The 25,816-nt window shown below is 41.5% G+C and overlaps 1 protein-coding gene across 5 annotated transcripts in view; it reads right to left on the reverse strand.

Moving 5' to 3' along the window:
* LOC117369202 overlaps window positions 1–25,816 on the reverse strand; it is a 126,173-nt gene that overhangs the window by 98,783 nt on the left and 1,574 nt on the right. For 3 of the 5 annotated variants that reach the window (XM_033963613.1, XM_033963426.1, XM_033963517.1), the window contains exons 2-3: window positions 21,659–21,796; window positions 13,590–13,639 (exon numbers count right to left, since the gene is read on the reverse strand). The exons of 1 other annotated variant lie outside the window; for it this stretch is intronic. In XM_033963613.1, the coding sequence (XP_033819504.1) occupies window positions 13,590–13,639; window positions 21,659–21,796 (188 nt within the window). Of the gene's footprint in view, window positions 1–13,589; window positions 13,640–21,658; window positions 21,797–25,816 lie in introns of those variants that run through there. One more of the 5 variants, XM_033963704.1, reaches the window with a different exon arrangement.

Raw genomic sequence — 25,816 nt, forward strand, 5'->3', positions numbered from 1 at the left:
ATGTTCTTATGTTCTCTTATGTCTGGTTGAGGTGAATTGAATTAGTCGATTGTTCCAATAGGCTGGGATGTCTCTGTTTATTGCTTTAAATAGTAGGCAGTAAAATTTGAAGTGTATTCTTGCTTGTAGTGGAAGCCAATGTGTCGTGGTATGCCTCTGTGATGTCGAATTTCTTAAGTGAGTAGATCAGTCTTAGGACTGTGTTTTGTATTGTTTGTAGTTGTTTTATCATGGTTGCTGTGCATGAGAGATATAGTATGTTGCAGTAGTCTATTAGACCTAGGATTAGGGATTGTACCAAGAGTTGGAATTGTTTTCTGTCAAAGAATTTTCTGACTTGCCTCAGGTTTCTCATGACTGTGAATTATTTTTTTATTGTTTTGTTGATTTGTGGCTGCATTGTACAGCCTCTGTCTATTAGCACTCAGAGGAGTTTTAAATTGGGTTGCAAGTAGTATATTGTAGAGTTTATGGCAAGGTTTATTACGGTTGGGATTTTGTTATTTTCGAGTAGGATGAAGTTTGTTTTGGCCGGATTTAGTTTGTGGTCTTTCATCCATGTTGCTATTGTTTCAAGTGTTCTTGTGTTCAAGTGTTGCAATTCCCTCTATCTACCTTGCCCTGCCAACATGATAAAACAACTTCAGACTATACAAAACACTGCCCTCAGACTGATCTACTCCCTGAGAAAATATGATCATATTACAACTGCCTTCCTAGACTCTCACTGGCTACCTATGCAAGCACGAATTCAATTCAAATTCTACTGTCTATTATTCAAAGCATTAAACGGCTCCGCCCCCACTATCTAAACAACCGCCTAAACCAGATCCTCACCTCAAGACAAAGAAGAACTCCGAACCCTTTTGCTTTCCCTCCACTCAAGGGCACTCAGCGCAAAAAGATGTTTGATAACCTTCTGGCGACGCAAGCAGCAAAACTTAACCACTCCATCTCCAACCTGTTGACGGCAACGGGCGACTTCAAAACTTTTCAAAAAGAAATCAAAACCCTACTTTTCAAAAAATTTATCCAGATATCTTAACCCAACCCTTCTCCCTCCTCCTAGATAAATTCTCCCCCAAAACCTCCACTTAAATAATCTCTTCCTCCCCAAAACACCAACCAAGTATTCAGATCCCTGAAATGTAACATAATCTTATTTGTACTCTAACCGTAATCTATTTGTTATATCACACAGTAACGTACAGTCAATTTAATATCCAATTTGCAAGTTCTTCCGGAATTAATCCAAGTACCTCTCCTCCCTTGTAACAAAAAAAACAAAAAACCCAAAACTGTTGTAACTTAACTGGAAATGTCCAGTTAGCTCTTTTGTAATCTGCCTTGAACTGCAAGGTATAGGCGGAATAGAAGTCCCTAATGTAATGCAATGTAATGTAATGTTCTGTGTATCTGGTCTGCCATGGATGGTGCTGGTTGATCGAACGGAAGGAGAATGGTGATGTCATCTGCATAACTGTAGGAGGTTAGACCTTGTTCGTCTAGGTAGGAGCCGAGAGAGGCAATGTATAGGTTGAAGAGTATTTTATTTTAACAAGTCTGCATGCCGATCTACTCAAAAGGTTGGAGGGAGGGGAATAAATATTGATGGTGACATTTGGGTAACTTTATTCTTCATTTATACTATATATTATGTTATTGTTATATGTAGGGAAACTGAAAATCTTGAATGATATATATGTTACCTGTACAGATAGTGTAATGTATGTAATACCTACTGTTTGTTCATTTGTATGACACTGTTTTAGATTAAAAATCAATAAAGATTTAATAAATAAATAAAATATGCAGTGTATTCTTCAAAGATAACTACTTTGTGCTTTCCAATAATCTTTGGACTGAGAAGGCAGTTTATAATTTTATAACAGGAATTAATGTCTGTCTGTTCATTCATTCATTCATAGGCACAATAACTATCACAAAAGGGAGAATTTTCAAAAAGCTAGCATGCAGAAATAGAAAAACAAGTTACTTACCTGTTGTAAGTGTCCTCCATGGACAGCAAAATACAGTATAAATCCACACAGCATGAGTGACACTACGGATAGAGACCACTTGGAAAAGCTTCTCTAGCTTAGTAAGCACTGGAAGTTTCTAAGTTGCTTCACCAAGCATATGCACCACTTTCCACCTGCTGTTGTTGGATGTGTGACCTTTTGGTGTCGCTGTTACAGCACCAGCATTTCTGCCTTACTGTAATAGTGACAAGCTTCTTGATGCAATAATTTTGGCTGAGATGGATTTCCCGGTGTGGCCAAAATTATTGGTGAGCCACCCTCCCAACTAGTGCTGCCCGATTCAGGAAAAAAAATTTTGATTCGATTTAATTCAGCCTACTGAATTGGTTTTTCGATTCCATTCGATTTTCCTGCCCAATTGGGTGTTTTTTTCAAACATCCTTGCCTTCTCCTAACCACACTGGCGCTGTGGTGTAAACAAAATAAACAAACAAAAAATACTTTTCTTCTCTCTGTTAAATCCTAGCTCACGTTTGAGGTCTAACACCAGTTCTGGCAGGATACAAATTTCAAATCTGACACATTGTAATCACAAAATGGAAAATACAATTAGTTTTTCTACCTTTTGTTGTCTGGTCATTATTCAAATCTTGTTGGTCCCAGACTCTGGTTGTCTTCTGATAACTTGCTTGCCAGGGTCTCCTTCTTTCTTTTTTCTCCGTGCTAACCATCCATCTGCCATCTCTGTCCTCCCCTTCTGTTTCCCTTCCCTCCCCCAGAGGTCTGCCATCTTTCTTTTTTTTCGTCTCCATCCACAGATTCACCTTTTCTTAACTACCCTTTCATCCAGCATCTCTCCCTCCTTCCTCACCACCCCAGGGTCCACGATCTCTCCCTTTCTTTTCCCAACTACCCTCCTATCCATTATCTCTATCCCCCCTCCACACCATCCCTTGTGTCCAACTTCTCTCCCTTTCTGTTCCTTCCCTCCCTAAATCCCACTGTCCATCATCTCTCTCCCTCTCCTCTATTTTTAGACCCATTATTTCTTCCCCCCAAAGTCCGGCATATGCACATCTCTTTGAACCCCCCTTCCCTCCCTCCATATACTTCTACACCAGGGCCCCTTCCCCTGAAGGTCTATCCCCCCCTGAAGGCCTGTACCCCCATCCCTGAAGGCCTGTCCCCCCCCCCCTTGAAGGCCTGCCTGTCCCCCCTGAAAGCCTATGCCATCATCCCTGGCCTGTTCCCCCTTTGGAGACCTGTCCCCCCCCCCTTAAAGGTCTGCACCCTCCCTTAAAGGCCTGTTCCCCCTTTAAAGGCCTGCACCCCCCAAGGCCTGTCCCACCCCCTGAATGACTGCCCCCCCCCGAAGGACTGCCCCCGAAGGCCTGTCTGCCCCCCTGAAGGCCTATGCCATCATCCCTGGCCTGTCCCCCCTTAAAGGCCTGTCCCCCCTTAAAGGCTTCATCTTCATGGGAGGATAAAGGAAATCCCTCACCCCATAGCCCCCCCCCCCCCCCCCCCAGTGGCAGATATCTTTGTGGGAGGGATTCCTTCTTAGCAAAGAATGCCTTCCCTGCACAGCTCTGGCAGTTCTAGGTAGCAGCCAGGGGATCCTTCAATGAGAAAAGAAATGCAGGCTGCCTCAGATGGTGCCTTTGAGTAGAACAGATTTTCAGAAGAACTATCCTCCCTCACAAGCTCCGCCTGAAGCAGTTCGCATTTTTTTCTCATTGAAGGATCGCCTGGCTGCTTCTTAAAACCATCAGGGCTGTGCAGGGCAATCAGCCCTTGCTAAGAGGTGAGGCGGGGAGTGTGGTCGGTGCAGCAATAATTTTGGTTGCGCTGGGAATTCCAGTGCAATCAAAATTATTGCATCGAGGAGGCTGTTGCTGTAATGGCAGGGTAGAAATGCAAGCACTGTAATAGTGAAGCCAAGAGCTCCTGCTTCGCTATTGTCATGTAAGACCAGTTCAGTCTATTTATTCAGCTTGACTAGAATACAGATCCATGGGAAAGAGGGAAGGTATGGAAGTACTTCCATCCTGCTATCCACAGAGAACACATGGTACAGGTAAGTAGTTTGGTTTTCTTTGAGGAAAAGCGGGATAGCAAGATTTCATAGCATGGTACTTCCTAGCTACAGGCTACCTTCAACAGAAAAAAAGGAAAAACTAACAAGATACTGCAAAACAGGCATCAATATATTTTTTAGGATAACTAACCTTTATTTTTATTTTTTTTCTGAAAGGCTATCTGAAACAGAAATTGGCCTAGGAAATATTCAATTGAATTCTACTCCTTAAAGATATTCTGAAGAGCTGAAGAGAAAAATCTACTGTCATAGTGGGAGTCCTTTTGTAAATGGTGGTGGGCTGTGAATGTATGAACAGATGTCTATGTTGCAGCTTTGCAAATTTCCTCCTTGAAGGCTGATCTCAAGCGGGTTACAGACACAGCCATAGCTCTGACATTATGAGTCAAGCCTACCAGAGCAAAAAGCAAGAAAAAGCAGTCTGCTAGCCAATTAGACAATGTGTGCTTGTTGATGGCAACCCCCATTCTAATAGTGTGAAAAGAAACAAGAAGTTCAATGAATTTTCTAAGGGCTTTAGTCCATGACAGACAGAAGGTCAAGGCTCTCATGCAGTCCAGTGTGTACAGTGTGCTTTAATCTTTGTGGGCATGAGGCCTGATGTGAAGGAGTGAGAGATATAGCAGAAGGTTTCCCTATGAACACGCCCACACTGGTGTTGAAGTTGTACCACCTTATGGCAGGTGGCACTAACCTGCTGGGTCAGAGGGGTAAGGCTAAGGCAGAGATAAGAGAAGTCCTGAAGGAAGAAGTCTACTAGTTCAATTGCTAGTGTTAGGCCATTTTGATTATTGTAACATCGTTTACTTGGCCGGAACAAAAAAGACTATGGGGCTCATAATAAAAAAAAACATCTAAGAAGTGGCCTAAATGGGTACTTGGATGATCAAAAAGCCTGATCGTCCAAGTACCCATAACCAAAGCTGGTTTTAGACGTATCTAAAACCAGCTTAGGCCTTTCCCCTGCCTCTAAATGCATAGAGCAAAAAGAGGCATTTTTAGAGGAGGGGAAAGGGCAGGAGGTGGGCCGACCTACACCTAGGCGTACAGCAAGTATAACCAAACCTTTTGACAGGTTGCCTAGTCGGCACTTATCCATTTTGACTTAGACCAAGTCAAAACATGTATAAGTGTCGAAAAAGGGCCTTAGGCCAAAAGGGGACTTATACATTTTTTTTTTATTATGCCCCTGTATCTCTAGGCTGCAAGTTATAAAGAATACCGCGGTCAGACTTCTTTTTGGTTTGAAGAAATATGACCATTGAACTCCCTTCTATTGTTAACTGCATTGGTTGCCCATTGAGGCACGCATTGTTTTAAGTTGGGTTGTGTCTATTATAAAGTCTTGTTGGGTCAATCTCCATCTTATTTGATTAATTCATTTTCCTTTGCTACTCAAAAACATCCACATAAAGCTCATGCTTTTTCTTTATTTATCCATCAGTGAAGGGTTGTAAGTTCATGAACACATGCTTTCTTATCAAGCTTCCAGTTGGGACAAAGAATTCAAACAATTATCTCTTATGTCTTTTTCATATCCGGAATTCAGAAGGCATTTGGAAACTTACTTATTCCCTAAATTTTGGGGTAATTAAATTCTGTGATGATCGCTCGGTTGTAAGCTGATGTAATCTTTTGTAAACCGCATAGATCTACAAGGTTATGCGATTTAAAAGTTGATTTTTATGTTAAGTTGTTGGTAGGCCCAGAGTGAGGAAGTCTCCAAGGAGGAGGTCCTGAGTGAAGGAATATTCCCAGGGTATTGGCTGGGCTGCAGTACCTGTGGGGGAGTCTCAGGGAAGTGAGGAGTGGCCCTAGCTCAGAGGTTTGAACCATGTCATAAAGTAGATGCCTGGGTGTTGCACGAGAAGAAAATAGAAGACCCTTGACCTGGGTGTCCTAGCTGGAATACAGCCTGGATTTATGTGTGAGTAATTTGAACTGTGCTGAAGCCTGGAAAGACAGAGATGAGGTTTGAGCCTGAATCTGTGACAAAAAACAAACTGCTACTTTGATTGCTTGTTCAATAATAAAGCTCTTCTGATTTATACTACACCCTGACTGTATCTGTGAGGGTTATCTTATGAAAGCCTTTTCACATGTAAAGGTTTTCACTCTTGTGTGGATTCTCCAATGGATTCTGAGATTTTTCCTTTCCAATGAAGCTTTTCCCATATAAGGCATGAGATTTTGCTTACAAATGATACTTTTCCCACTCAGTACATGTAAAGGATTTCAATCCTGTGTGAACGATCCATGCTTGTCTGTTAGCCACACTGCCATACCTGGAAAAAAATATTGGTAGGATGATAAGACTGAAATAAAAACAACTGTGGAGAAGTGTCCAAGATACAGGCTTTATTGAAGATACAATCTTTTAATCCACATGATAAAATGTCTAGGACCCAAAGAATGGGAACTAAGGACCCAACACGGTCCATGTTTCGACTACCCTGTAGGATGATAAGACTGAAAATCCAACACCGGCCTCTTCTTTGTTCAAGAACCTAAAGATTGATACTAAGAGAATTTATGCTTTTGGGCCATGGTTATAAGATAGCGTCGAGAGCAGTAGAATGAAGAGCTGAGCAGCACTGGAGGAGCATAGGGTCTTGACTGGGGTGTAGAGGTTAAATAATCAACTAAGGTAATTCCTAATAGTTTGTCACTTCACAACTTTTGCCATCACTTGTGACTAAGGAGTCTATCTTTGCAATATTTTCTCATAACTCTGATTATGGTAGTTAATTTCCTTGTAATTTTTTCATATTACTTGTGATCAGGTAGTGACTATCTTATGTTTATCTTTACTTTTACTTTTCTTATTCTTTCTGTAGCCTACCCTCTTGTTCCTATCCTGCTTGTTTTTCCCTTAAGATATTGTAAACCTTTCCTGCCCTTTTGTCTCTAGTTTGGTTAATTTGTTCGTGCACTTCCCCTTTATTATATTTTTATTTTAAATATTGCCCACTGTTTTTATTTACTGTACACCATTTTGATTGCCCATTTACTGTACACCATTGCCCATTTACTGCACCATTTTGATTGCCCATTGTTTTTATTAATTGTACACTGCTTTGATTTGACTTTTTGTTAAAAATGGCGGTATATCAAATAAAATAACTGTAACTGTAGTCTAGGACTGAGGGAAGATGTCCTTTGAAAATGTGATGCACAAGGAAATGGGGAATCCATGTTCAGCTTGAAGTAAAAGAGAGATATGTTCAAATGATTTAGAGTTGTGTAATAGACACACAGCAGTTGACTGGACCAGTTGAAAATGTTTCAGCAGTGCAGAGGGCAACAGAATTGCAATAATCAAGGTAGGAAATTACTGTACTAGACTTAAGGAAAAGAGAATGAAAAGCAGACAGTAGCAGTATTCTCTTAACAGCCCAAATGCAATAAAGGGTGAAAAATGCAGTTTGTAAGATTTGAGGCTGAAACTAAGGCATTGGTCAAAGGTAATGCCTAAGATTTTGATGCGATCCTTAAGAGGTAGGGAGTGGTCATCGATGCAAGGGGGTGCAGGAATAGCATAATAGGGTTTAGCGACGTGAATTGCTTTACATTTGTTGGCATTAAGATGTTTATGCAGTCACGCTGAGACTAGAAAGGCAGTGATTCAAATAAGAAAGAATTGCTACCCAACAGAGAAGCGGGATATCAGTGCTATAGCAATTCTGTTAACTAGACATCTTTGAAAGTCTTTACAGCATTCCAAACTGCTCTCCATTCTGAGAAATTTATCTAGTGAAGTATCTGATGAGAGGACCTCGATCCCCTAGTATGAAACCCACCTACATGGGTTCCCCTAGCCTAGTTTAGATACAGCTATCGTCAGTGGTTTTGATAGCATGGAATTTGAAGGATTATTTTGCACACTTTGAAATTTGCCTCATCAATGCCAAAAATAAAATCAGCAATCAGGGGCTTTTGATTCAATAAATTTGGATTTGCTATTTAAGAAATTGCAGGGGCTGGAGTTATGTGATAAAGTACTTGAATGGTTCTTTTCTTACATTCGTGGAAGATTATTTCAAGTAAAGAGTGGTACTGTCATTTCCAAGTTGCAAACAGTTAAGAGAGGGTACTGCAGGGATCTGCATTATCAGCACTATTATTTATTATCTATATGACAGGGATAGGCACAGTTTTTCAGAGCTTACAGGTGCAGTATAGATTATATGCTGATGATATTTTGTTTTTCTTTACTGTGTGGGTAAGGATGAGAAGGAATTTAGAAAGAGTCTAAATCTTTATATGGAGAAGGAATTTAAAAAGAGCCTGAATCTTTATATGGAGAAAATTGTACATTGGATGAGTATGCATGACTTGAAGTTGAATGTTAATAAAACGGAGGTGTTAACAGTGGGAAGTGATAAAGAAAGATGAGATCTGGATAGTGTGACCATGTTAGGAAGTCAGTTACCAGTTTAAAAAAAATGATGGTTTTAGGAGTACTGACGATGAGAAATCAAATTTAGAAAACAATTCAGATGGGATATGCACAACTGCATATGATATATATGTCGAAGCCAAGGTTAGTACCCTATGATTTTCGGACTGTGGTGCAAGCGATGATCCTAGGTAGACTAGACTATTGCAATGCACTGTATTTGGGGTTGGTGAAAGCTAAGAGCAAGGCATTACAAGTGTCAATGAATTCAGCTGCTAGAATGATCATAGGTATATCACGGATGACCCATATTATGCCAGTTTTGAAGCAGCTCCATTGGCTTCCTATACAACAAAGGGTGCAATACAAAGTAGTATCAATAATCCAGCGAACACTAAATGATAAGCACCTGTATGTCTCCAAGAAATGTTAGCATTGTATCACCCAAGAAAGGTGTTAAGATTAGAAAATGCCATGAGATTATCTACTGAGGAGAGGAATATAGTGCATGCAAGAGTTAGAAATTGTATGTTTTCAGTTGCTGGTGTGGAACTTTGGAACATATTGCCAGGTCAGTTGCATTTGTGTAGGTCTAGAGATACTTTTAAGAGGCTTTTAAAGACACAGCTTTTTGTTGATGTGTTTTTGTGAAAAGAGCAAATATGATTGATGGTTGAATGGGATTTGTGGTATTTCTTATAAAGCAAAAGATATAGAGGGGCATAATCAAAAAAAAGTCTAAGTCCCTTTTTGGCCTAAAGCTTTAAACGTTGAAAGTAGAAGCAGGGAAAATGTCCATAACCAAAAAACACGTCCTTTTTTTGATAATGGCCTGCCTCTACATTCAACTGTTTAAACGCCCAGACCACCACTACGTCTACACTTATCCCCCCACGACGTCTACACTTATACCCCATAATGAACCATAAAAACGCCTAAGCCCCAAACGTCCAACACAAGGACTTTTAGGCGAAGGAGGAGCCAGTCCTTCACCTAAAAGCTGGATTCTGTAACCGGTTTCTGTCAAAAACAACATTGGTTACAGAATCCCCCCCACCTTAAAACGATCCGGGCAGGAGGGAGCCCAAGCCCTCCTGGCCCGCAGCACCCCAACCTCCCGACTATGTTCAGGGCAAGAGGAAGGCCAAGCCCTCTTGCCCCGCCGACTCCCCGACAGCATCGAGGCAAGAGGGAGCCCAAGCCCACTTGCCCTGCGGCACCCACGGCACCCCACGATTACGATCAGGCCAGGAGGGAGCCCAAGCCCTCCTGGCCTCTCGCCCCCCACCCCCCACTACAATACAGGCAGGAGGGATCCCAGGCCCTCCTGCCCTCGACACACCCCCAACGACTGCCCCCCCGAACACCTGATCGGCCCCCCCGCTAACCCGCAACCCCCGCCAACCTCATGACCCCCCCCAAGCCCAATCCCACCCCCCATACCTGTAAAATGTTGGCTGGACAGACGGGTGCCAAACCCGCCCATCCGGCAGGCCAGCCGGCTGCAGAAAGGGTCGGATTGGCCCAGGCGTCTGAAACCACGCCCACAGCAGGGGCCTAAGACTCCCGGGCCTATTCTGGTTGGCCCAGGCGCCTTAGCCCCACCTGTGGGCAGGGTTTCAGATGCCTGGGCCATTCCGGCCCCATTCTAAAGCCGGCTGGCCTGCCAGACGGGCGAGTTTGGCACCCAGCTGGCGGGTTGGCACCCATCTGTCCGGCCAACATTTTACAGGTATGGGGGTGGGATTGGGGTGGGGGGGTCGGCGGAGGGTCACGGGTCGACGGGGAGTCGCGGGTCGGGGCTGATCGCGGGTTCGGGGGGGGGCGGTCATTGGGGGGGTTGTGTCGAGGGAAGGAGGGCCTGTGATCCCTCCTGACCGATCGTGTAGGGGGATGGGGGGCGAGAGGCCAGGAGTGCTTGGGCTCCCTCCTGGCCTGATCGTAATCGGAGGGTGCCGCAGGTGCCGCGGGACAAGAGGGCTTGTGCTCCCTCTTGCCCCGATGCTGTCGGGGAGTAGGTGGGGCAAGAGGGCTTGGGCTCCCTCTTGCCCTGATGCTGTCGTGGAGTTGGCGGTGCAAGAGGGCTTGGGTTCCCTCTTGCCCCGATGTTGTATGTGGGAGTGTGATGGATCGCGGCAGGAGAGATGCCTCATCTCTCCTACCGCGATGCCATCACTCCTCTACCCGAACTGCCGCAAATTGTATTTATGTTAATTGTTGTTTACCGCTTCCCTCCTTATATGTACTATTGTTATGTTTGTTGGTTTTTATATTTTACATAACTTTGGAACTTATGTAAATCGCATTGGATTTGGACTATGCGAGGTAATCAAAGAAACTAAATAAACTTGAAACTTGATCTCTCCTGCCGCGATCATTGCTGCAGGGGGTAGGCAGGTTGCTGGGGCCGCTGAGCTGATCGCAGCAGCTACCATCAGCTCAGCGGCCCCTTTTTCGGCACTTAGACCTGTTTTGACTTCGTCTAAGTCAAAAACGTATAAGTGCCAACTAGGAACCTGCCTAAGGTTTTGGTTATACCTGCTGCACGCCTAGGTGTAGGTCGGCCCACCTCCCGCCCACCGCCCGCCCTTTCCCCGCCTCTAAAAACGCTTCTTTTCTCTTTGTGTTTTTAGTGGCAGGGGAAAGGCATAAGCTAATTTTAGATGCGTCTAAAACCAGCTTTGGTTATGGGTACTTGGATGATCAGGCTTTTTGATCATCCAAGTAGCCATTTAGGACACTTTTTAGACGGGTTTTTTTTTTATTATTATTATTATGAACCCCATAGTGTTTTATCTATGAGATTTTGTGAATAAGTAGGAATATGGTCAGCAACGTGGGTAGCAGAAACAAAGAAACATGATGGCAGATAAAGGCCAAATGGCCCATCTAGTCTGCCCATCCTCAGTAACCATTATCTCTTCCTCTCTCTAAGAGATCCCACATGCCTATCCCACGCATTCTTGAATTCAGACACAGTCTGTCTCCACCACTTCCTCAAGGAGACTGTTCCACACATCCACTACCCTTTCTGTAAAAAGGTATTTCCTTAGATTACTCGAGCCTATCACCTTTTAACTTCATCCTATGCCCTCTCATTCCAGAACTTCCTTTCAAATGAAAGAGACTCGACTCATGTGCATTTATGCCACATAGGTGTTTAAATGTCTTTCGCATATCTCCCCTCCCACCTTTCCTCTAGTCTAAAGCAGTGTTTCTCAATTTCTTCAAGCCAAGTACCCCCTAAGTCTAACAAATATCAACAGAGTACCCTCACCCAAGCTCTGCCCCAGACCCACCCAAGCTCCACCCCTGATCCCAACCCCATAATAATAGTACTAATTGTAATGCAATTTCTTCCATCCATTTTTCATATACACACAATATAATCTTAATAATACATAATGGTGATGACCACAAAATTAAAAAAAGAAAACACAAAGAACACTGAACGCAAAGAAAATCTTAATCATCATTTATATTCTTTTTTCTTTTTTCAAAGAGGTCAAGGCAGATGACTTTAAAATATGCAATGTCACTTCAGTAACAACTAAAAATAGACAAATGTAGTGCAAAATATAGACAGCAGATATAAATTCTCACATTTCGATCACTAAATTGAAAATAAAATTTTCTACCTTTGTTGTCTGGTTATTTAATGAGTCTCTGATTGCACTTCCTTCTGACTGTGCATCCAATATTTTTTTTTCTTTCTGCCTCCTTCACGCTTCATCTCTTCCGGACCTCATTCCCTTCCCCAACCAAAATCTCTCTTTGTCCCTCCATGAATCCAATTTTTCTCCCTCTCTCATCCTCCGGATCATGTGCAGCATTTTTCACCACTGCCAAGCAGCCCTATGCCTTCTATCACCCCTCTCCAGCACCATGTCACATCTCTCCCTCCATCACTATGTCCAAAATTCCACCACCTTGCATCCCCTTCAATATGTCCCTCTGTTCCCTCTCTACCAGCATATCCAACATTTCTCCCTCTCATCCTTCTCTCTCCCATGCATGTCTACCTCTCTCCTCTCTCTCAGTGCGAGTAGCCTGGGGGGGAGGGGGTTGGGGTTGGAGTGGAGGGTAGCAATGCCGGTAGTCCCAGATGAGAGTTAGAAGTGGCAGGACAGGTGCCTATTTTTAATAGTAACTCTCAATCAACCAGAAATTACAGTTATCCAGCATCTATTAATCCCATGGGTACCTGTTAACTAAGAGTCTACAGTAAATATATTTCCCTACCCCTAACAACTTCTCTTGCGGTACTAGCTGCCTCATATTTTCTAACTTTAAATGTTTCCTCCAATCTTGCAATGGAATCTTAAGAGGAAATTTATGTAGTGTCAAAGAGCTGATGTACAAAACAGCAGAACAGATGAAGCGAAGTAACCAGAATTAGTTTATTGCAGTGAAGACACAGTTCACATACAAAGACCTGTTCCAACTGAAGAATAAACATCTGTGCAGTCTTCAATAGAAAGTCATTTACAGAGATGCCTCTCCAGGATTTATTTGGTACAACAATAGCACAGAATTTAAAATCCTGAAAGACATGACCAGCTTCCAGGCTATGTTTCACAAGCAGTTTACCCTTAGCATGATATTTCATAGCACTCTTATGTTCCAAAATTTGGATACTGAACCTCCTCTTGGTCTTTCCAAAGTAGATCAGACCACAGGGGCAAACAGCTGCATAAAGTACCCCTTCTGTCCTACAATTGGAAAAATGGCCGAGAACAAGATTTTCACCAGATTTTGGATTAGTGAAAATTTTGGTAGATGACCTTCTATTGAAGACTGAACAGAGGTTTACTTTTCAGTTTGGAATGGGTCTTTGTATATCTTCACCACAATAAACTTGATTCTGGTTACTTCACTTCGGCATTTCTGCTATTCTGACCACAATTTTGATTTTGCATACCACCTGTCCTGTTGTTTTTTAAAGAGCTGATGTACTACAACATTTTATGATTACTCTTACACAGGTCTAATCAAAAGTTCAACTAACTCCTATAGATTCAAGTTTTCTTTAGGACTGATGTGGCTATTAGAATTAAGTAATGCACAAAGCAGAAAAATCATACTCAAAACCTAACATTCATTTTATTACCTTAAGTCTTCTAATTCATATTTTAGTTTGGCATTTTCTTCTTGAAGTTTCTTAAAATAAAACAAAAAGAATGCAAATATAGTACTCCACAGATAAGAACTCATGCAAATAATTATAATCTTCCATAACACTTAAGATAGTGTCTATAATTTGTAACCATGAGCTATAGACTATATTATCTATATAATTATAGGCTTAGGCCTAGATTCTGTATAGGTCGCCCAAAGCTGGGAGCACAATTATGGGCATGATGATTCGAAGATCTGTACATACACTAATTAGCTAATTAGGTGATAACAATCAATTATTGGCTTTAACAAGCTCTAATTGGCAGGCAGTAGTAGTTACATATGAATCTGTCCTACATCCCCATTCTATAACCTGTGCACCTATCTTCTCACATGCAACTCCAAAGAGGGCATGGCCAGGAAAGGAGCATGGACAGGTCGTGAGCATGTCATGTCCACACTTTATGACCATTAATTGGGCGCAAGCATTTATACCAGCATATATAAGAACATAAGAATAGCCATACTGAATCAGACCAATGGTCCATCTAGCCCAGTTTCCAAAAGTGCCCAATTCTGGTCAAAGTACCTGACAGAAATCCAAATAATAGCAGCATTCCATGCTACTGATTAAAGGCAAGCAGCAGCTTCCCACACATTTGTCTCAATAGCACTCTATGGACCTATCCACAAGGAACTTGTCCAAAACTTTCTTAAATCCAGCTTCACTAACCGCTGTAACCACATGCTTTACCAACAAGTTCCAGCAGTTAACTATTCTATGAGTAAAAAAATATTTCCTCCTTTTTGTTTTAAAAGAATTCCCGTGTAATTTCATTGAGTGTTTCCTGTTTTTTGTACTTTTTGAAAGGGTGAAAAATCGATTCACCTTTACCCTTCTACACCACACAGAATTTTGTAGACCTCAATCATATTCCCCCTTAGCCATCTCTTTTCCAAGCTGAAGAGCTCCAAACTCTTTAGTCTTTCCTTATACGAGAGGAATTCCATTCCATTTATCATTTTAGTCACTCGTCTTTGAACCTTTTCTAATTCCGCTATATCTACTGTATATTTGAGATATGATGTTCAGAACTGTTCACAAACTAAAGGTGAGAACACACCATGAAATGATGGAGAGGTATTATAATATTCTTGGTCTTATTTACTATCCCTTTCCTAATAATTCCTATAATACCTGTTTGCTTTTTTTTTTTTTTTTTTTTTGCTGCAGCTGCACACTGGGCAGAAGATTACTGCATAGTGTCTATACTGATTCTTAAGGTGAGCCCTAGCATAAGATAACTATGATTTGGATTATTCTTCCCAATGTGCATCACTTTGCATTTGTCCACATTACATTTCATCTGCTATTTGGATGCCCAGTCTTCTAATTTCCTAAGTTCTTCCTGCAATTTTTCAGTGTCCTCATATGTTTTGACAACTTTGAATAGTTTTGTGTCATCTGCAAATTTAATCACCTCATTTGTCATTCCAATTTCTAGATCATTTATAAATATGTTTAAATAGCACCAGTAGCAGTACAGATCCCTGTGGCACTTCACTAGTTACCCTCCTCCATTGAGAAAAATGGCCATTTAACCTTACCCTCTGTTTTCTGTCCAATAACAAATTCCCAATCCACAACAGAACACTGTATTCTATCCCATGACTCTTTAATTTTCTCAGGTGTCTCTCATGAGAAACTTTGTCAAAAGTTTTCTGAAAATCTAGATACACTACATCAACTGGCTCACCTTTATCCACATGTTTATTCACACCTTTAAAGTAATCAAGCAAACTGGTGAGGCAAGACCTCCCTTGGCTGAACCCATGCTAACTCTGTCCTATTAAACTATGTTTGACTATGTGTTCTTTAATTTTATTTTTTTTATAATAGTTTCCACTAATTTGCTCAGACTTACTGATCTGTAATTCCCCAAATCACCCCTGGAACCCATTTAAAAATTGGAGTAACATTGGCCACCCTCCAATCTTCAGGTACTACAGATGATTTTAGTGATAGGTTACAGATCACTAACAGCAGACTCAGCAATTTCATGTTTGAGTTCTTTCAGTACTCTGGGATGTATACCATCTATTCCAGGTGATTTATCACACTTTAAACTTGTCAATTTAGCTCAGTACATCTTCACACCTAATGTTAGACACTAGAGATTCCTTTTACAAAGCCACAGTAGAGGTGTCCATGGTAGGACAATGAGGTAAATGCTCTGATGCTCATAGGAATTCTATGAGTGTCGAAGCATTTACCTCGCTAGTCCATGGTAGAAACTTCTACCGCAGCTTTGTAAAAGCCAGCATAAATGCGCACTAAGCTAGTATTCTATATAGACTGAATCACATGGAACAACATTTATAGAATACTAGCTTAATGCTGATATTCCCAGCACCTAATTTTGGTCGACCTATACAAAATACCTCCCTTAATGTCCATTTTTTTGCATACAAAGCTAACAAAAAAAAAATGCATTCATTCTAAACAAACACTCTATAGAATCTTTATTATTCAGATATTTTAAAATGTAGTATTTTTACTTATATCCTTATAGGTGTACTTTTTTAATCTAGTGCTTCATTCACTTTTATCCAATATGACCCCATCTCAATATTAAAGAATTCATGATTCCTCTCATCTACTTCCTCTTCTTGTAATTCCTCCAAAATATTAAAGTGGCAGCAGCTGCAGTAGTGACAACCGTATCAGCAGACTGCAGTGGGCCCTGTGTGTCAATCTGCACTCATAGGTTCCAGGCTGGTATCTTAATGCATTCTGCTTCATTTTTTTAAATCAAGTTCCTTATATTCAACTTGATGTATTTTATCTGTTCTATGTATTACTTCTTTCCCTGCCATGCCGGTATTTTCTGCATTATATTGTAAATGCTTTCTGTCTTTAAGTCCATTATTCTAATTTGTATTTTATCTGTATCCCATGTATTAGCTCACCTTGTTGTAAACCGCCTAGAACTTTTTCGGTATGGCGGTGTATATAAGAATAAAATTATTATTATTATTACTCTGTATGGATTTCTAGTCTTACAGAAAGCAGAAGGAGGAAGCAAGGCCTGTGAATGTTCCCCGACTCACAGGCCTCATGCTGACTACTACTATTGAGCACAGGTGACAATGGAGATCCAGGTGGAGAGGATTTCTTTTGTGGGGACTACCGAGGCAGTAGTGCATTCTTAAGAGGATGCTTACAAGTCTTCACCCAAAGAACCACATCTATAGTGGCTGCCATGGAGCCTAGTACTTGAAGATAATGCAATGCCAACAGAACTGGACAGCAGGGCTTCTGTCTATGTGCCTCTGGAAGATAGACAAGGCCTTCCGCCGTGTTGAATAGTACTCCCATGTATTCCATGGTCTGGGATGGAACAGTTGACTCTTTCCAAAATTCACTGTCCAGGCTAGGTTTTTCAAGACCTGCCCCACTTGAGCCACTGCTTGTTCCCCTTCCAAAAATAATGGAGCTCTGATCAGCCAGTTGTCTGAAATTCTATAAGCCTCTGTACTATTGCTAAGACTTTGACTGACTTTACTGGGCACCCCACCGGAGAGTCTACAAAACATTCTATTAGGGGATGGGCGAATTCAAACTTCTATCCTCTCTGAATGATCTCCAGTACCCAGTGATCTGACAAGATCTGTTTCCAGACTTCTGCATATGCCAAAACCTTCCTCCTATCCTCAGGAGGAAGACGTCGGCTCTGCCGTCATTGCACTTTCTTAGAGGTCAAAGTGGGATGAGAACTGGAGGCTTGGCTTCAACTAGGTTCTTTAAATCTGTCTTGATCCCCGATAGGGTCTCTGAGATGAGGTTCCTCCTGAGTTCTGTCTAAAAGCTCCTGGAATTACAAAAATTAGACCACCCAGAACCTCTCGAGGTTCATGGTCTACTGTTCAGCAGAGATTTCAGCCGGTGATCTGCCACATTGGCCAAACATCTGTCATTTGAAAAGAAGTCTGCTGAGAGTAGCCTTGGAGATAGAATCTCCCAACCATTGCCTGATCCAAAGCATTCTATGGGCTGAAATGGAATAAGCTGAGACTTTACTCCCAACTCCGATGATGTTGTAGAGAGCATCAGCAACATAATCCACCCTTGCTACCATAAGTTGGGACAAAAGCTCATCCTCTGCCAGGATGAGCCCACACATCTTAGTATGACAAGCGCATGCCACAAAAGAGTGTTGCAGCTGCTTTGATCCCTAAAGCTAAAGCTTCAAACTGCCTCTTAGGACCACATCCATTCTGCGATCCTGCAAATCCTATAATAGTGTCTCACAAACTTTCCAAGGACGATTGCTTTTACTGACCCGATGCACAAATGGCCCACCATGTGTTTTTCCCCTCGATCGCCCAATTTCTGATCCGGCCATGCAAATTAGCTAAAACCCCATGCAAAGTAGCCAAGTGATTGATGCGCTAACATCGCTTGGCTATTCAAAAAAAAAAAAAAAAGGGGGGGGTTAGCGATCGGAAAAAATGACTGGTCTGCCTGGGTTCTTTTTTTTTTCATTGGCACATAATTAAAAACAACTGCAGCCAGGAAGAACTCTGGAAAAGAAGGCTGAAGATAGGGAAAGTATCAATAGGCCCGAAGTTAAAAACAAAGAAAACATATGAAACAAAGAACTATGGTAGAACTGCTAACTTAAAAAGAAAATAGTGGGTAAGAATAAAAGACAATCGAAGCGGGAAGGCAAACTTGGCTAGACAAAATCCAGATACGTCATCTTCACTCTGTGGAAAACGAAAAACTGACAATCTCGCGAACTGGCATCGGGTGGGAAGGCACTCGCACATGCACGATGTGGGCAGTTTTGAAGCTTCGCTTAAAGTGACAGTACACTTTAGCACTGTCCATACCGGGCTCCGTGGATGATATCACCCATCTGTGAAAATATGCTGCCTCCTTGTCCTGGGATGAATAATATTATCACATAAAAAAACAATACACAAATATACAATAAAACAATTCTTATATCAATCTAAAACAATAACAATTCTTAAAAATATTAGTTGGCATTTATTCAAAAGCCTCAATAAAAAGGGATGTTTTCAAATATTTTTTGAAGGTCTGTATGTTTTTAACCATGTCCTTGAATGTCCCACCAAGTTATTCCACAATTTTACTCCTACCATCGAAATAATAAAAATAACAATTTATATACCGCAGGACCGTGAAGTTCTATGTGGTTTACAATGATTAAATATGTTACAGATTGAGTGGAATAAGCAAAGTTCCAAATTAGTGATTAACAGTTCTAGAGATCATTTGTTGAGGTCTAAGATTGTATAGGTTGGTTTCCTAAGTATTTCAGGAACAGATGTGTTTTTAGGCGTTTCCTGAATTCCCTATAAGTAATAGGCACGAGCAGTTGTTCTAGATCTTTACCCCATAATGCTGCTTGATGTGAGAAAAGATGTTGGTGATGACTTTTAAATTTACAACTTCTAACCGGTGGAGAAATAAAGTTCGGGTGTGAGCTTCGCCTATGTCTGTTGGTTGTGAAAAAGAAAAGGTCTGTTATATAAATTAGGGGCTAAGTCGTAAAGTACCTTGAAGCAAAAACAACCAAACTTGAATTTCACACATGCCTCCATCGGCAGCCAGTATAGAAGTCGATAGGAAGGTGTGGCCCTAGAACTAACATATCTTGCTTTCTGTATCCCTTCCATTGATATTCGCATTGTACTCTCTGATCTCAAAGACCGAGATGGATGACATAGTGTCACAACTTCAGAAAGGTACCAGGGTATCCTTTGATGAATAGCCTGAAAAACTAACACAAGCACCTAGCTGTATCCCTCTAGTAGGGCAATTCCTGTGATTCTCCGGTCTTTGTTAAACATAAAGGAAAGGGTGAAGGAACAGAATTAAAATAACCTTTGGGTTGTTTCTCCCATATTTTTGACTCCAGTCACCATCTGTTTCTTACAGTGCCTTGTCATCAGAAATTAATTTGTTTTTTTGCATAATAATATAATTTCTCTCTTCATCTGCATTGGCCAGCATTCTTGTGACTCCTGAGATAAGCAACCTTCCGCCGAAACATGGTTTATGTCGAGCCTTTTCAATGGTTGGTGTCTAATGAATAAAAGAGTTTTTACACACACTTTGGCTGGAACTTCATTGGTCTACTCCTATTTTTAGTCTTACTCGCACCAATTGTCTACAGATATAGATCTTTCTTTCCTCTTTTTTGTTTTGGGTTTCTTTATTGCTAACACAGGTATTTTGATATCTGCCAATTGGTAGTTTGTTTTTCAGTTTCTCTTTTTACCATTAAAAATAACCTTTAACTGGGAAGTCATTAGTAAGACTATCATGAAATTGGTATTTAAGCTTGGTCTCTACTTAGGAACTTAACCACACTAAAGTCCGCAGGCTATAGCTTGGGGCTGTGGAGGGAAAAATCACCTCTTGGCTCAACTGTAGCAAGGTTCGTGGGCCAAGACCCAAGAGCAGTGCACTTTGGCTGAGCTCTGGGGAGCTTATTCCACAGACCTACTGCACCAACCTGAATAACCTTAACATCTGCTGGAGGTACAGAAATACTTGAAATTTCAGGGTGTGCCGGCTTTTATAGTGGTAATGTCACCAGAAAATTCAGTATCTCTACTTCCATCTTCTTGCAAAAGGGGACATAACCCACTTGCTCGGATTGGTCTACCAATAATACTAAGGAAAGTGGTTTGTTCAAAGTTACAAGACGTGATAGTGACAGATGCAGGATCCAAACCCTGGCTTCACTCATTCATAGTCCATTGCTCTAACCATTCAGGCACTTTTCTATGAAAGTGGCCTGGACTTTGATATACCAAAGAGCTTTTCCTTCTATTCTTTAACTCCACTGGCTGCCTTTCAAATCCAGAGTACTTTTCAAATTCGCATGCTTCTGCTACAAATTGGTAAATGGCCTCTCGCCAAGATACATCAACCCCCTCTTTAACCTTTACTGCAACAACAAGAAATCCCGCAGAATTCAACTGTTCGCCTACCCCTCGCTAAAACTTTGTCATCTAAAAAGATTCCTAGACAAAACTTTTGCCTTCCTAGCAGCCAAGATGAACCCATGGCTTGCCCAAATGATACTCGAGGCCCCCACTTACCTCGGCTTCAGAAAAATACTCAAAACTTACCTATTCAACAAACAAGACCCGTAACCGCCCCCTTCCAGCATTACCTGCCCCAAGTTCGACCCTCCCCCACCTTCCTAAACGCTTTCTTCCCTCTCTTCTACCCACTCCCTTCTTCATCAGCCAAGTTCGGCTAAATTGTGTTATTAATCTAATAAATTGTTGTAAATCGGCATGTCAATGCGGATCCTAATGTAATTGTTGTGAACCGCCTAGAACTCGAAAGGTATGGCGGTATATAAGAATAAAATTATTATTATTATTATTTAAGGACTAGACTATCTCTTTATGTTATTTGAAAACACAAATGACTCCTGGAGGCTTGATGATTCATACCTAGGCACTGCAATCACCAGTCTTGTCAAGACCATATCCAATGCAAATACCCACTTCACCCTCACTTTTTAAAACCACCAGGGGCTTTCTTGTGGTCAGCAAAAAAGATGACACAGATAAATTAAATGACTCAGTTTTGGAAAGAAAGGTGCAGCCAAGATGCCAAGGGCACTTCAAAACAGTGGAAAAAAGAAAATAAACTAAAATCTTACTAGGGAAGCTTAGAAAGCAAAGAGGTGACCCATGCAAACAAAAAGAGGAAATTAAGACATTATGAAATAAATGCCAAGAAGTTTTACGGCAAAGGAGATGTGCAAAGAACTGAGGCAGCCATGCACAATACAGAGTTGGGCTTGAATTTTACAACTGAAAAAGCTAAGGAACTGCTTTCTGGCACAGGCTTAATAAGTCATCACCCATTTTTGTGGACATTCCTCCTACTTATCTTCTTAGAAAAGAGTAGTACAGTTTAGGGAACAAGAGAACAGTTGAGTCAACTCTGTTTCTGTTAAAGCAGCAACAAAAATCTTTAAATAAAAATATCAGAGAACCCACCTCTAACATTTGATCATTTCCTCTGGACTTCCTATTCATATAATGTGCTTGAAGTTCATTACTTAATTTCCCTCCTTTGTGCAGTGGATTATTGTGGCAACTTGAACTCAAAAGATACTTTGATAATTGTCTTGTAACCTTTTAAAATAGAACAATCAAAATTTTAGAGACTGGATTGGATTTATTCATTTCGATATACCGCTATTGACATAAGTATTAAGAATGCACAATATATGAAATTTATAATAGTTATAAAGAGCTTTATGACTGATTTACAAAAAAAAAAGCCATAGCAAAACAAGTACAATAAATAAACAAAAAGACTACAGAGTTATATTAAAATCACTGACATCACTTACAGTCAATAATTGTTCAACTCATAATATTGTTGAAACAGAATTGTCTTAATTAATTTATGAAAAGCTGGATTAAAAAAAAAAATCAGTATAAAGTTCCAACATGCAGATCCAGCATAAGAAAAGACTCTACTCCTAATTGATGGAAGTTTGACCTCTTTAGGGCAAGTAACTAAAACTGTTCTTTCAAAGAAGAGCACAATGATGGAATGTATCGGAACAGTTTCTTGTCCTAGATTCCAAGCCTTGAACATCAAGCATAGTAATTTAAATTCTCTGCATTTGACAACAGGTAGCCAGTGCAATTTATACAAAATTGGAGTAACATGCTTGGTTTTCTTTGCTGTATGAAGTTGGGTCACAGTGTTCTGAACAAAAAATTAGGTTCTTAACTTTGTTAATCTTTCTTGTAAATCAACACTCTATTCCTGGACAAGTGGGTAGTCAATCCCATCTTGTGAGATCTCTTGGAGGAAGCTTCATTTGATCCTCCCCTCTGACTTCAGGTCTGCCCTCTGACTTTCAGTTGGTACAAAAGCAGATAGTCATACCTGTGTAGGACAGAGAAAGGAAAGGGTATAGGAGTAGAAACAAGTTTAATCTGCTCATATCTGCATAACAATCATGAACTATCAAAACAGGTTGTAAAAGACTGATAAACTATAAAATCTGAACGACAAGGAACCACAGCCTGCACTAACAGGGTGTGGCACATTAACTAAAAACCCCCAGGGCAAAGTGCATAATATGATCGGATGTTAATCTTAGGCTGATCAAAGAACCAAAGGTCCAACTTACCAGTATTTATTAAGAACATAAGAATAGCCTTACTGGGTTAGACCAATGGTCCATCAAGCTCAGTAGCCAATCCAGGTTCCTAGTACCTGGCCAAAACCCAAGGAGTAGCAACATTCCATCCAACTGATCCATGGCAAGCAGTGGCTTCGCCCATGTCTTTTTCAATAACAGACTATGGACTTTTCCTCCAGAAAACTGTCCAAACCTTTCTTAATACCAGCTATGCATTCCAGAGATTAACTATTCTCTGACTGAAAAAATATTTCCTTCTATTGGATTTAAAAGTATTTCTCTGTAACTTCATCGAGTGTCCCCTAGTCTCTGTAATTTCTGACGGAGTGAAAAATCGATCCATTTGTACCCGTTCTTCAAACATATCTTCCCTCAGCCATCTCTTTTCCAAGCTGAAGAGCCCTAATCTTTTTAGTCTTTCCTCATACGAAAGGAGTTCCATCCCCTTTATCATCTTGTTCGCTCTTTTTTTAACCTTTTCTAGCGCCGCTATATCTTTCTTGAAATAAGGAGACTAGAATTGAATGCAATACTCCAGGTGAGGTTCAACATGGAGCGATATAGGGGCATTATAACATTCTTAGTCTTGTTAAGCATCCCTTTTTTAATAATTCCTACCATCCTGTTTGCTTTTTTGGCCACCGCCACACATTGGGCAGAAGGTTTCATCGTACAGTCTATGACACCCAGATCCTTTTCTTGGGCGCTAACCCCCAGGGTGGACCCTAGCATCCGGTAACTGTGATTCTAGTTATTCTTCCCAATGTGCATTACTTTGCTTTGTCCACATTAAATGTCATCTGCCAGTTGGACGCCCAGTCTTCCAATTTCCTAAGATCTGCCTTAAATTTTTCACAATCTGCATACGTTTTAACAACTTTGAACAGTTTAGTATCATCTGCAAATTTAATTACCTCATTCGTAGTTCCAATTTATAAATAAGTTAAATAGTACCAGTCCCAGTACAGATCCCTGTGACATGCCACTGTTTACTCTCCTCTATTGAGAAAAATGACCATTTAAACCTACCCTCTATTTTCTATCCAATAACCAATTTCTAATCCACAACTGAACTTTGCCACCTATTCAATGTTTTTTTAATTTTTTCAGGAGCCTTTCATGAGGAACTTTGTCAAAAGCTTTCTGAAAATCTAGATGCACTACATCAACTGGCTCACAACCGGCAGACAATCAATGAATTATCAGCTCCCAGGGTGGGTTCCAAGAATAGAGTGTGCATTTACAAGAAAGAAGATTAGCAAAGGTAAGAACCTAATCCTCACTCTTGTACAATCCCACTCTATTCCTGAATAAGTGGGACATAACAGAGCAGTCCCTTAAATTCAGGGTGGGACTAATGAGTCAGAAATTCAGGGTGGGACTAATGAGCCAGAAAATCCTACTTGGCTGCCACATCCTGCAAAACTTTGTAAAGGTATATAAGGAAAACCAAGTGGCTACTCTATAAATCTCTTCTGGGGAAACTGCCAAAGATTTTGCCCACAAGGAAGCTATGCCTCGTGTAGAGTGAGCCTTTACCAAAAGAGGAGGCCACTTTCAAGCTCCGATATAGGTGGAGGAAATGGCCAAGAGGATTCACCTAGAAATGGTGGCTTTTGAAGCCGATGGGCCCTTACAGGTTGTACCAACTAGCACAAACAAAAGATCTCCCCATTACTACCTCCAAGTAATCCTTACAAGTTAAGGCCGTGTGCTCAAGAGCCATGCCATAAGATCAAAGCGCTCTGGATTCGCCAAAGGGACTGGACCCCAGACAAACTGGCATCTTGAAAATCCTGCCTCTATGTAGACACTATAGATCCACATGCCGAGGCCAATCTTTAGCTACCAGTATTACCAAACCATGGTGGCTCATGATTCTACAGATAATCTGGCCCGCGGTGGAAAACTTAGAGGAGACTCTCTGTGGGGCAGGGCTGAACCAGAGCATCCAGTCCTGTGCTTCCCAGTTTGGCTCTTCAACTGTACAGGTGAGTCCCTTTGTGTTCTTGGCCGAGGCCATGAGATCCATCTCCCGGCCTTCCCCAGCAGTGCACAATGAGGCGGTACCCTCTTTTGGACAAGGACCACTCATCTGGATTGAGAGTCTGCCAGCTGAGAAAATCAGCCTGGACGTTCTCTATTCCTGCCATCTGGGCCAAGGAGAGAGCCTGTAAGTGAGCTTCTGCCCATCTGAACAACATGGCACTTCTGGTGCTTCCCTGTCAGTTCAAATAAGTTGCCACAGTGGTACTGTTGGAGAATACTCTGACTACCTGTCCTATCAGGGAATTCTGCAGTGCTTTCAACACCAAATGAATGGTGCGCAGCAGCCTCGAAAAAAGCCAACAGGATGCTTGGCATCATAAAGAAGGGCATAACAACCAGAACACGGGAAGTCATCATGCCATTGTATCGAGCGATGGTGCGTCCACATCTGGAATACTGCGTTCAGTATTGGTCGCCGCACCTCAAGAAGGACATGGCGGTACTTGAGAGAGTCCAAAGGAGAGCAACGAAAATGGTAAAAGGGCTGGAACACTGCCCATACGCCGAGAGGTTGGATAGGCTGGGGCTCTTCTCTCTGGAAAAGAGGAGGCTCAGGGGAGATATGATAGAGACCTTCAAGATCATGAGGGGCATAGAGAGGGTGGATAGGGACAGATTCTTCAGACTGAAGGGGACAACAGGTACGAGGGGGCATTCGGAGAAACTGAAGGGAGATAGGTTCAGAACAAACGCAAGGAAGTTTTTTTTCACCCAAAGGGTCGTGGACACTTGGAATGCGCTACCGGAGGAAGTGATCAGGCAGAATACGGTACAGGGATTCAAACAAGGATTGGACGGATTCCTGAAGGATAAAGGGATCGTGGGATACTGAGGGAGGAGCTGGGATGTAACACAAGTATAGAAAGCTAACCAGGTAATGAGTATAGAAACCAAACCAGGTCGTGCATGTGCAAGACCGGAGGGTTAGGACCTCGATAGGAAG

The sequence above is a fragment of the Geotrypetes seraphini genome, chromosome 1 (assembly GCF_902459505.1).
Source record: "Geotrypetes seraphini chromosome 1, aGeoSer1.1, whole genome shotgun sequence".
NCBI lineage: Eukaryota > Metazoa > Chordata > Amphibia > Gymnophiona > Dermophiidae > Geotrypetes > Geotrypetes seraphini.